The sequence below is a fragment of the Cheilinus undulatus genome, linkage group 14 (assembly GCF_018320785.1).
Source record: "Cheilinus undulatus linkage group 14, ASM1832078v1, whole genome shotgun sequence".
NCBI classification, from domain to species: domain Eukaryota; kingdom Metazoa; phylum Chordata; class Actinopteri; order Labriformes; family Labridae; genus Cheilinus; species Cheilinus undulatus.
In genome coordinates this window covers 19,616,695-19,629,868 of record NC_054878.1, presented here as the reverse complement: position 1 = coordinate 19,629,868, position 13,174 = coordinate 19,616,695, and the positions used below count along the sequence as shown (strand labels likewise).

At 39.9% G+C, this 13,174-nt stretch overlaps 1 protein-coding gene across 1 annotated transcript in view; it reads left to right on the top strand.

Annotated features, from left to right (window-relative positions):
* The window catches only part of LOC121521302 (MAM domain-containing glycosylphosphatidylinositol anchor protein 2-like), a 326,586-nt gene that overhangs the window by 237,883 nt on the left and 75,529 nt on the right, over positions 1–13,174 (top strand). Inside the window, exon 10 of the mRNA XM_041805191.1 lies at positions 5,005–5,277. Coding sequence (XP_041661125.1) covers positions 5,005–5,277 — 273 coding nt within the window. The remainder of the gene's footprint in view (positions 1–5,004; positions 5,278–13,174) is intronic.

The following is a 13,174-nucleotide window of genomic DNA, read 5'->3' as shown; positions in this document are numbered from 1 at the left end:
CTCCACCTCCTGAAGAGCATCAGGTGAAGATGGCAAACTTTCCCCCCCTGTTCCTTTCAATCTAAACCTCTCAGCAGATTTGTGTTTATTTTCTGTCATTCCATGTGTTGTGATTTATTTTCCTTCACACTTCAGCCAGTCATTTTCCGATCTAATGGTGTGTCATTAATCAGGAAAGCTGCTGTGTGATTTCTACGTTTACTGTCTGTCTTTTGTGATAATTAGCACAGAGAGCAAGAGACTTATATCCCTCTTTGGTTTGTTGTATTGTTTTGCATATACTATGATTATTACAGCCCATGTTTTTCGGTAAGACTCTCCAGCCAGAAGCACTTGCCCTTCTCCACAGCCTGGCCTGAGGTCAACTTAAAGTCCCTGTAAAGTAAAATCCAAAATTGTGTCTTAACATGGAGATACGTTGGAATAAGGTTGCTGGAAACACACAAGAACACTGGGATCTTTGTGTATTAAATTTTGGATTTATGCCATTACAACATTTTTGACCTTTTTCCTGGTAAGGTTTAATTTGGGCGGGGAAAATATAGCAGCCAACGACGTCACCAGGCCCTCTGGGGATTACCCCACTCCCATAATACTACAATGACATAAAATCACAGAGCACTTCATCTCAGTAAAGCTAAGCGTTAATTCATGGAGGACACGGTAATTGTACACCCAGCCATGATCAGCTGACAGCCAGCTGATCCCAATTATTGCCTCCAAGCTCCCTCAGCCAATCACAGCTCTTTCTCTCAACACAGCAGTGTATTTAAATATGACAGCCTTCTCACTTATCCCAGCTTGCATTGATGCTGCTGCACCATGCTGCTGCTGGCAAAGCTTAACCTCCCCCACCCCAGCCTCCTCATATTCAGATTCATGCTACTATGGATTAATTGCTTTTGTAATAGCTAGGAACTGGGGGTTTCTAGCTATGTGCTCCCTGGAGAGTCAAGGCATGCTGCATGACTACCCCAGGGAGCATCTTTTCAGCAGAGCCTTCTCCACAAAGTTAAACTGTATATCAGTTTTGCAATAAAATGGTTAAATTACTGACAAGAATGCTCCTGAATCAAATAAAGTCTGTTGTTAGCAAATGTCACTGCATTCACTGAAAGTTAACAGCCAGCTACGTACATGCTGTGTTGTTTATTGTGAGGTAAATCTGCCAAATCAATCAGCCAAGCTGGCCTACAGGTCATTAAAAGTATCATAATGAAGAGATTTGTGCCAGAAAACAGTAAATGTAATCCCAAACTTCTGTCTCTCTGCTCTCGCAGAGAACCAGGCAGCTGTGCTCTGATCAGAGTTCACAGTAAGGTCAGGGGCAGGCTAATTGCTGGAGTCCCTCGAACCAGAATGTGGCTTTCTCTACAAGCTGAAACAGCTCAATCATTGAGTGCACAAGGGGGCACTTTCACACTTCCTGTGAGTTATTTTGGGGCTTCTGGGATACGTAGTCGGAACACTGCAGTCGGAAGTGATGGTAGATCAAACATCAGAGGAGGAGACCCTGGGGTCAAAGAGCAGAGCGATCATTACGGAGGTAATCTAAGCTAAAAATTCTAACTTAGACGCTGGAAGAAACTTTAAACTTTTGCCTGAGAAATCGCTTACTCACTGAAACCGACACTGAACTTAATGACAGCGAATCCAGGGATCAGCGCTTTTATTGATCTGCCTCGGCCGGCAAAAGGGCTAAAGAATGCCACAAGGTTTCCCCCCGTGTGTTGGAGAAATATGGCAGTATCTCGCCAGCTGGATACATACAGCGACAAGCAGGAGAGGGCGTGGGCATATAGGGAGGTCCCATGGAGGCCGTCCAGTTCTAGAGAGTGAATGGCATGACAGTGACTGGAAGCATTGTATTTATTTTACAATAAAATAACATTTGTAATACAATTTTCAGATGTCTTATATGTCATTGAAGGCAAAATTATAACATTCAGATCACTGTTCTGCTTGACAGACTCTCTTTCACAAAAATGCATTTTTCTCAGCTTTCTAGAAACTAGCCTCTGTTCAACTTAAGATAAATCAAGAACAGAACAAGCTACAAATAAATGTTTTTTTTCCATGATGAAATAGAGAGTTTCTTCTTTCATTTGAGCTATTTGGTGTTTTCAGAATCATAGTACAAAATATTCTGTGGGTCTTGAAAGATGACTCAAAATGGCCAAAAACACTGGCACAAGCCGCTTTCCATTTTATAAAAAGACTGGCACTCAATGAGTTAAGTATAGTAAAGTATCTACTGATTGACAAGTTCTATTCCTGTCAAGTCTGTCAAAATGCAAACTTCCAATGCTAATCATTATTTAAGACTTTTATTTTGAAGAGCAACATCAGGAAATTGAGTTTTTTCTGCAGCAAGAAACAACAAAGATGTCTCCTAAACAGGATAGAGGCATAAGCTACTTTCACACTGCCTCTCTTTTCTATGTCTGTTACGCCTTCGTTCCGCAAAGCCGTTCTGTATGAAAGTAAACATTCCGCAATGGGGGGTCGATTTCGCCCCACCCCTGATTCGGATCAAGACGTAGTATCAGAGCCCTAACTGGCTTTTCCGCGATGAGTGTGAAAGGACGTCATGGCATTCCCCAACGGCGAGCGTGCGCTGCTGTCTCCATAAACGGGAGATTTAAAAACCAGCACAGTTTAATTGAGTGGCATTTCATCGGAGAAAACAACAGGGGGATAAAACAAAAAATTATGTGGATTAACTTGAGAGACTGCACGGTTAGAGAGCTGATCACACTCTGTACAGGAGAGGAGAGAGCAGACTCTGCTCACAGCAGCATCTGAAAAGTTCCATGATATGTTCAAGTGAGCTCGGTACTCTGAAGTTTCTGACCTCCAACGTAAATACGTGCGCTGTGACACTGCTTAAAGTTGAACTTCCAACTCAGAAAGATGGAGGAAAGAAAGTCTATTGGATCTAATCCATCAAAATGAATGTTCATGTTATTTTCCCTGTATTTCATTTAGAAAATACAAAGTTTTGAACTTTCGCCTTTATTGCGGAATCTCTGTGTAAAAACGGCTATAATTTCACATAACTCACAGGATGAGAAAATGGAACTGACACTTTTTATCTCTCAATTGTCATCTGCCTTGGCACAAATGTGATGGCTTACAAAAGAGAGTTATAGCATAGCAGCATACCAGAGAGACAGTGTTGTAGCATTTTTTCAATTTGAGAGGATCAGCTTTTTCATAAGTGGGTGTGACTTCAGCTCATTCAACTGGCATGCCCACACCATCCCAGAGCAGATTTTACAACCTCATTTTTCATGATTTTGAAGCTCAGTTTTATAAACTTCTAGATGGTTTTCATGACTGAAATTCAGCCTGATGATTCATAACACAGTGGCATGTCAGACAACAAACCTAAAACTAATATATTTTTTTATTCCTTTACAGGGACTTTAATCATTCCCTGCAGAAAAACAAAATTAGTGCCTGTAAAAACATGTCTAATCTGTTTAGGGAAATAAATGTGCATGTTTTTGATTCCTTGGAGAGATTTTGGCATTTTTCACATCATTTTTTTAATATGGCCCATTAAGATCCCAGATAATTATATTAATAGTGTTATCAAATTGTACGCTGTAAATTTGAATAAACTGTTCATTTAATTTCATATCCTATCGAGTTTGGAAGGCTCAGTAATTAGATTATACTACCATGAGTGAGTTATGTAGACGATTATGTTGCAGATTAGAGTTTCAATCAGGTAATCGTTGATCTGTAACATATTACATTTTTAAAAAATACCATACCCAGCCTTGGTTCTTGCAACTTGCCTCCTCTTTTTTATGCAAGATATTATGCAGATTTCAGGCAATTAAGAAGCTCTGTGTCATTCTGTCTCTTCTTCTCAGCATTCGCTGTTGTTTCTCGGGGCCCCAGCGTGACTTTTGTCAAGCATCTGTACGAGCATGACAAGAGCAGGAAAGCTTAAGATGGGGGCAAATTATTCATAACCGTTTGTGGAGTAGCACGTGCGAGTGCTTACACATATTCTGTCCTCATGAAAAAAATACCGCACGTGTTTTTTCGTCTTGCAAGCATTTAACACTTGACTATAATTTAAAAATCACACATGCAGAGGTAGAAGTGTCTGGGCTGCATGGAGGTCATATGCAGGCCCTCACTTTGCTCTTAGATGACGGGCTGAATAATTCAGCGGTTGTCTGCATGGGAAAAGGTGACGCCTGTCAGATACTCAAATAAGTTATTAATTTTCCATTTTGAAAGCGTGAGGTGCACTTCATCATGCTGTTACCAATTTTTCCGTGAAGCGTGACTGATTTGGCTGGGATCGTTGTTCTAGGTTACCTGTTAAATTGATCTTCCTGCTCACATTGCTGCTCTCCCTGCATTTCTTTTCTCTTGCCATTTTTCATTAGTCAGTGAAATGTATCGACTGGCGTTGTTTTTTATTTTTTAAGTTTTCCTTTATTATTCAAATCTAAGCTTTTCCTCCCATGTTCTACTCACGTTACAATTTGAGTCTTCCCTCCGACTCCTTCTTTCATTGTCCTCAGTGAAAATATCAGTTATAAAAGCCGTTGTTTTGCTTGCATTTTGTCTATTTTAAGTCCTTGGTGAGCTCCTGGTCCATGTTTCCTTTGTCTCCTTGGTTTTGTAACCTGTCCTTGTCTAGGTTTTAAAATACACCTTCTTATTCATCTCATGCCTCACTCTTCTAGACTCAATATTCTGTCTTTCTTTTCCGTCCTCCAGATATTCTCTCTGTGAAATGCCTCCGGAGGTCAGATATGAACTCATCTGACCGAGAAGGCCCTCGCCTGAATAGCGGCTGTCTTGTACAGACGTCAGCATACCTTCCTCCCACGCTTTCTCTTTTTCTCTTCTTTGTCCTCCTTATCAAAACTTTTATTCTTCACATTCTTTCATATTTCATAAACATCTCTGACACTATTCTGTCCTCATAAAGAGTCAGCTGAACTTATCCCGTCCCGTCTGTCTCCCACACAGACCCTCCGACTGTAGAGCCTGCCTTCATGGAGATGCGTCAGGGCTTATTGAGGCCTGTGGTGATGACCTGCAGGGTGCTGAGAGCTCACCCCTCCCGTGTGCTGAGGTTCGAGTGGCTTCTGTCCAACCGGCTGCTTCATGCTGGAGCGTTCGATGCCCAACGAGATGAGACGGAGTACACCATCCGCAGCCTCAACAGAGATGGATGGGGGGAGTACACCTGTAATGTGATCAATGAGGCAGGAGCAGGAAAATGCACCTTCCAGGTTACAGGTAAAGATGTCTGCATGAAGATTTCTCCTTTCCATCTGATTACATTGTCCCAGTTCCATTTACATTTTACGGGATCAGTGCCGAAATGTTGCATTTGGAGTGCCAATAGATTTAGGGTGATCAATTTGAAGATTTTTAGAGTAAAAGCTTTTATGAGTACTACATTTTTAGTTTGTATGCAGGGAATTCCAACATATTTAAGCTAAGAAACAGGTATTGAACATTTGACCAAGGGAAGCTGTTATTAGAAGCACAGCACTTTTAAAAAAAAGTTTAAGGTGTCGTATTAAGTTGTAAAAAGCCTGGGAAACAAATGACCTGAGGAGTATAGAGGAGAGAAATGTGATAAGGGGCACATAAATAATTCCTTAGCTAGCCTGCTGGTTAGCTAAGGAATTCTTTATGGGAACATGGTTCTTAAAAATTAATTAATTAAGAGCCTAACCTACAAAACCTGTTTGCAAAACCTTTAATAAAGCCGAGTAAAACGTCTGCTCACAGGTGTAAGCTATGTAGATGTAAAGTTATGGAGCTAAGCAAACGTAGCTAAAGCTAACATGTCTACAACATTTGCATAGCTAAGTTAGCTTCAGCGACTGTATGTTTGCTCAAGCTTGCAATGCAAATGATAACGTAGCTATAGATAACATAGCTACTTAGCTAATGTAGCCAAAGCTTAGCTTACAAAGCAGCTATGTAAGCTAAACATCGATGTTATCTAAGTAGTTCTGTAAGCTTTAGCTTCATATGTTAACTCTAACTGTGTTAGCTGTAACTCAAGCTAAAAAATCTAAAGTGAGCCACTGTTTCTGTAACTACTTCCAAAACAGGTCTATGTGTAATCTAATCCCAGATTTTCTCAGTTTTATTTATGAAATGTTTCTTAGTCTATAATGTTTGCCATGTGATTATTTCGTGAATGTCACTGCAAGATTTGGTTTGTGAATAAAGTTGAATCAGAAAAAAAACAGTAAAACTGGAAATACGTTGTATCTGCAAATGGCGATACTTCCTATCAACTCAGCTTTGTTAAACATTTTGCAATCAGGCTTTTGATATCCTAGATGTTACCTTAATCTCTACACTACCCTAAACAGAAGTTTATTTCGACTTTGTTTCAAAAGCTTTAGTGTGCATTTCCATTCTGAGATAAACAGTGTTGCAGATGAATGGTCTGTGAGAGATGTCAGAGATGAATGAGCAGCAGCCAGACCTCTCTAACTCAAGTGGCTCCTCTCAATGTGGAGCACAGTGTTCATTTTGGCAGTAATTTTTAATTTTTGTCTTAGTTTTAGTCTTTAAATGAAATGCATTTTAGTTTTAGTCACATTTTAGTCATTTCTGTCCTTTATGGTTTTAGTCTAGTTTTAGTCGACAAAAACTCAAAACATTTTAGTCTGGTTTTAGCCCACAAAAAATCTTCACATTGTAGTCTTTACTTTTAGTCCAAGCATTTATTTTCTTGACTATATCTGGTACCAAATCATAGCAGTGTGTTCTATGCACACTGCCAAACCTGGGGTCCCTGCTTTCTACAGCTGAGAGGCAGAAGAGATACAGATGTATTGTTTTTTTGACAGATTTATCCACAGTGGAGAAATATCATGGATTTTTTTCTGTCCGACAAAAACTACATTACATGTTAGTCTAATTTTAGTCATCTTGACAAAAACTGAACATAGTTTTTATCAGTTTTAGGCATTAAAGATCTATCTTTGTTATACTTAGTCTAGTTTTTGTCATGGAAAAAAAAAAGTCATAGTTTTAGTCGATGAAATTAACACTGGTGGAACAGCAGCTCTACCCCTACATCCCCCAGAATGTCTCTGAGGCTCAGCCCAGCCACTGAAGAACAATCACATTTTAACTCCATGTACCTGCAGTCTCATTCTTTTGGTCATGACCTATAGCTCATGATTACAGGCCAAAGTGCCACAGGATTTAAAAAACAAACATGATCACTAAAATTTGAAGTGACAGTAAGCAATATTTAGAAACACCAGAGTTGAATAAGTAAGAGGGGAAGTTCTTTCATTCTTTTAAATCAAAGGTCCTAACTCCTTTTTGAATGTCTAAACAGGCTGTTTGACCTTAGGAGGTCCTGAGAGGCTCTCCAAAGCTCTAGACTAGAAGGCCTGAGCTCCTGTAGTGTTAGGTCCTGGGTGGATTAATATGATTGGTGTTGTTGGAGTGAAAGTTTCTTATAACGGCACTCAAACAACTGAGTCGCATTGACACTTTTGGGAAATTTTGAGTTGTAAAACAGATATATAATTAGATGTTGTAGTAGATTATGTCTTTAAAGGTGTTCAGCACCACCTGTTCACCACAGCCTACAGTCTTCACTAAACCACCCCTTACACTCATCCTACCCCTCACATAGTTTGTCCATGTCTATGTGTTCCTGTAAAGCGTCCTTGGGTTTCTTGAAAGGCGCTATATAAATTCAAGATATTATTATTAGTCATTATGTGGCTGAGTAGGAACAGGTACAAAGAAAACAGGATTGGGCCCAGGACCGAACCTTGGTGAACTCCACAAACAAGGGAAGAATTAGAAGAGGTGTAGTTGTTAACACCGACTTAAAATGTTCTGTCTGACAGGTAAGAGAGAACTAGTGAAAGGCTGAGCCAGAAATAGCCCTAGACTTTTATTTGTTTAACCTTGATATTTACAGCTAATATGACAACTGTTGATAACATATTTTATCTGCTGTAGCTACCTAACCAAGTAAGCTAAATAAAGCTTCATTAGTTGCACTTTTATAGCTGATTAAACATTTAAAGCTATCTAATCTTTAAACAAGGAGGTTCTGCTATTCTTCCTAAAGACTACAGCTTCAGCTTTATGACCCTGAGAAAAGACCTGTAGGCACTCCTAAATCTGATAGTAGCATCCCTACAACTTTCACAGATTAATCTTTTAGGTGCTATCATTCACACATTTTATTTCTCTTACCTGAAATTCTCCCAAGGAATGGAGGTTCTGTCTTTAAGCAGGATATGCTTGAAAACATTTCCTTGACTTTTTGAACTCAGCATGAGTTTGGTTCTGGACAGGCTAAAAAGAACACGTCCTTCCTTAATGTGCATAAGTGGTGTAAAATGGACCGTTAGTGTGCTTCTTTCACCTTGATGCTGCCTTTGATGGCAGCAATTTTTCTGTCATGCATGTACGTGCTGTAAGTTTTGTCAGTATGCCCTCAGGCTGGTAATTTGAGTGTTTTATGGTGATTTTTAAGACATCTGAAATTGGCTTCTCAAAAAAAAAATAACAGTCCTTGTCACACAATGATTCCAGGATGTGTCTGCTTAAGATGGACAATTAATTTAAGTCAAGAGTGAAAGAATTGCTTCATTGTCAATGTGAATGGGACATGTCAATCAGCTTAGTAAGCAGAATCTTTAAGATTTCTCTGCATTTTTCTTAAGATTTGTCTATTTTTTTTTTCCTTAAAACGCTGGAAGTGTGAATCCTGGTTGGATGTTACGACAGCGTCAAATGAGTTTGGCTGCGCTGAATGACCGCAGGAACTCTGGCCAAGGTTTCAATCTCCCAGACCTCCCATTAGAGACAGGAGCTGCAGGGTCACAGCAGGAGTATTTGTCACTTTGATCTCCTGCCACTTAGGTCGCTCTCCTCTTTGATTTCACTTCATCTATTTCTGTCTTCTAATCATATCTTTTAGCCACACAATTCTCCATTTCCTCTTTTGCTCTTTTGCTCTCCATCTTTGTCCATTTTTCCTTTCCCTTATTCTTCCCATTTCTCATTTAAACCCCCCTCTATCATCCTGCCTCAGAAAGATGGACACCCCTCCTTGTGTGTGTCATAAATCAGTCCTCCCTGGCTGAAACAGGTAGAGCTGAAAGACAGCAGCAGATAGTCCCCTCTAGCCATTTGTTTTACTCAACAGGGCTGGGCTTTTGCTCTCTCTCTCTCTCCTTCCTGCTACTACCACCCCTTCCCCTCCTTTCATCCTTCTTCCCTCCCTCTTTTTCCTGCCATCACTCCATTCCTCCCTCGCCCAATGCTCCAGATTCCCACCATCTGGACTCAACAGTTGCCAAAGGTATAGAGGCGCTTTTAGTAACCCCCTGAGTGCAGGAGCATGGTGCAGAAAATCCACTTTGGTCCCTCCCATCATCCATGAAATGTGGCGTGCCCCATTCCCTTAATTCCAGCTCTTATTCTTTAATTTTTTTCTATCCTGAAACTCAGAAGCTTGAAGATGAGACCAACATGAGGCTTGAGTGTGCCTGAATTAATAATCTAATCTCAGCTCGTCTCTGTGGCTCTGCTCATGAAATATTTGTCAAAGCTCATGCAGGAGGGGAAGATCATGGTGCGCTCACTTTACAAAGTCAAGGCAGGTAGACACCTCAGAGGATATATTCACCCCTCTCAGGCCGTGCTAATGCTTTAAACACATCAGTCAGCTGTTCTGGCCCAAGTCTGCATCTGATCTGGTCAACATACATGTTACCATGCCGACAGACACATGCAAAGAGGCTGACGCCAGGCGTCACGAGCCTGTGCTTTGGCTTATTTAAACGCTGTCGCCTCAAAAGATGTCCTGTGCCAGGGGAGCGTGTGTGTGCATGTGCATGGATGCTCCTGTGCCAGGCCATTGGGACATCTGTGGACACAGTGAGTTGGCTCTAATGGCTAAGTTGGCCATTAAATCGTGCCAGGGGAGAGACCCCTCAGAGGGATGTAATGTGTACCACTAAGTTTTGGCTCAGGCTCTCTGTCAGGAAAACCATGAGTTTTAACACAAACTGAACCCATGCTGCTCTGAAGGGTTAAGGAGGCCAAAGGAGAAAAGGGTTTGTTTCTCTCTGTTTGTGCTGCTTTTCTCTGATTCATGCCAGGCTGATGCAGTCAGTGCTTCATGCACATGTCTGCGTGTACGGTACATCCTGTCCTCTGGCTGTAATTGTGTACTGATGAAGCAGTGATAGGGTGAAACACAGGTTATGCAAAACACAGACACAAGTTTTAAAGGTGTATCCCATCAATTTTGGACTGCATTTCACAAGGACAGAGATGATGAGGCTAAACACTTATATCCTGAGGCCTACATGTACCATAAAGCAACTCAACAGCTTCTTTCATCACACTCCGCTTTCTAGTTTTATCCTTACACAAGCTGATTATGAAAACCTGTGAGCTCCACATGTAATATTGTGGCAACAAGTGCTGGCCTTTTTTGGATTAGGTGCTATCCGTAATTTGCATTCAATTGGAGCAGTTTTGCACTATTTTTTAATATCCCTCCTCCTTTTCCCCATTTACACACATGTAAATGGGGTAGGGTGTTGATTGCTCTGCATGCATTTTGTGAGCAGTTAGCGTGGATTTCCCCTTTGTGTGTGCTCTGTGGATCAGGCGCTCTTTATTTAGACATTTTCAAATGTGCAAAAAGCTGTGTTATTCTTCAGTGGATCTGCTGCTATGTTAAATAGCACAACATTATTAATAAAAGACAACCAACCAAAATAAAAGGTAGGGGAAAAATACAATTGAAATTAATTAAATAATTAAATAAGACAGATACCAAATATCTCCTAACTAATTTTAGCATTGATTAATGACTTTCTTGAAAAAAAAGAGGGAGGCCAGACTCCTTCTGTGTTTGTTGTTCACAGCTCTGTGTTCACTCTAACAGTACCTTCAGGCTATGTTGCAATCAGAGGCTCAAACATGTTTCATACATGTTGTTCTAATGACATTTAACTTTTCCTCTCCAGTTGTTACCCCTGAAAGTATGAGGAGAGAGATGGCTCTGCCAAACTGAGGATTCTATATGTGATTCTATAGGGTCAGATATCCTTTGGGTTCTTTCTAAAACCAGCACTAAATTTATACTTAAATTTGTCAGTGCATAAATTCTTTTAGAGAAAAAGCATGGTAAAAGGCAGTGGGTGAATAAAAGCTGTGTTGTAACCATACATGATTCAAATAAAAATCTTTAAAAGATGTCAGTAGAACATATCACTACAGGTGTACCAATTTTTAAGGGGCTCAATTCAAATACAGTACATTCAAGGGAAACCCAGCAAATTTACTTTGCTGGAGGAAAGAGTTTGTTTGTTTCAAAATAAAGTTTATGTTGCAAATCTAATGGAGATTAGTCCTTCAAAAAATGCATTGTACAACTGACAGCACTTAGTCTTCTCTATTGTACTAAATTGAAACCAGTATGCCTCCCCAACTTCCCCAAAGTACTCTGACACTTCATTGTAAAACCTAAATTATCATGGTCCTGCAGACCAGGGTCTGAAAATGTGTATTATTATTATTATCAACTCATTACACTACTGCATCATGTCATATAATAAGCAAAGAAGCATGTAAAGGCTTATTTATGCTCTACATGTATGAAAATAGATCCATGGGTTTAAAATTGTACCACCATCATTGCCCTCATACTTACATGCGTCTGTTATGTCAGAGTGGACATTGAAGAAATAAACCAGTGGAGGTAGCTGTCTCTCACGGAGCAGCACAACTGCTTTGATAGTGCTCCATCCGTCCCAGGACAGTCCATCTCTTGCTGTGCTCTTGTAGTTGTCTGTCTTTTTGCCTATGCAAGCTCAACATTATTAATATGTTTGTGCTTCCTAACTCACTCAGTACTCTGTGATATTTTCACAGAACGCTCTGTTGGGTTCATCCTTTTTTTAAATGATTCTTCTTCATTTTATGCTGCTACTCTAGTTTGAACTGTTGGCCATATTGCTCAACATTGCCCCCACAATTGGTGGTGATATTGCAACGTTTGGTCCATAAGCTTAGAGAGAATGGACAAAAATGGACACAATGAATGCAGAGTAAGGACAGAAAAATCTGTCTGTATACGTTTCAAACAAAGAGTATAAATGAATGAGTTTCCTCTACATTTATTCTTTATAGATATAGAATAATATATAATCTGTAACTCTGTACATTAATAATAAGTTCAACAGACAGGATAAACTTTACAGCTCTTTGATATGCTCACAGTCTGACAATGAACTGGTAAGAGGCATAGAGTATTACACACAAGCTGTTTAATTATGCATCCCTCACTTAATCTATCAATGCAACAGAAGATTTAGAACTTCAATTTTGCTATGATTATCTTGTCCCTTTGGTCAAAGAAAACAAAACAAAATGGGAATGACTCCACATTAACAGCTTTGTACCTCCTGCTCGCCTGTAGCATGTGCTAATGTCATCAGGGAGCGAAACAGAAACTGTGCAGATGCTTTTTTTTTTCAAATATAGATTACTTTTATGCAAAAGGTCACTAATAGAAGATTACTTTAACTGCAAAAATAAAGCGTACTTGAATCGTTACTTTGTAACGCGATACCCCCAACTCTGGTTGATATGTCATTAAACTTTTTAGTCTGACAGTTGGGCCTTTTGCTATCATTAAGGAGGCGGGATTTATGACCTTTATCACAGCCAGTGAACAGGGGCTGCTCTAAATGTTCTGATGTTACTCCTCTTAATATGCAGGCTATATATGGTCAGAACAGTGATGGAGGAGTTGGGGAGGAGGGGTAGTGGTGCACTAACGGACAGTGGTGGGATGACCTAAGACAAGCTTTTGTTTTTCACCTACTTTATGTGTGACATATGTGACATCTGCTCTGAACTGGTCAAAAAAAACTGAAATTTATGAGTAAAACAAAGAAAAACCCTTTCAATGTCTCTTTCATTGCAATTACAAATCTGCATTCATTCTTCAGTTTTGTTAGATTTCCAAAATGTACTAAGAGAAATACAAAAAAAATGTGTCTCATGTCTGTGACATTTAATATTTATGGCAGCCAATCATGACTCAGAGTAGCAGAAAAAGTAAATTTCGAGGAACAATGTCCAGACATTCATTGTCTGCAATATG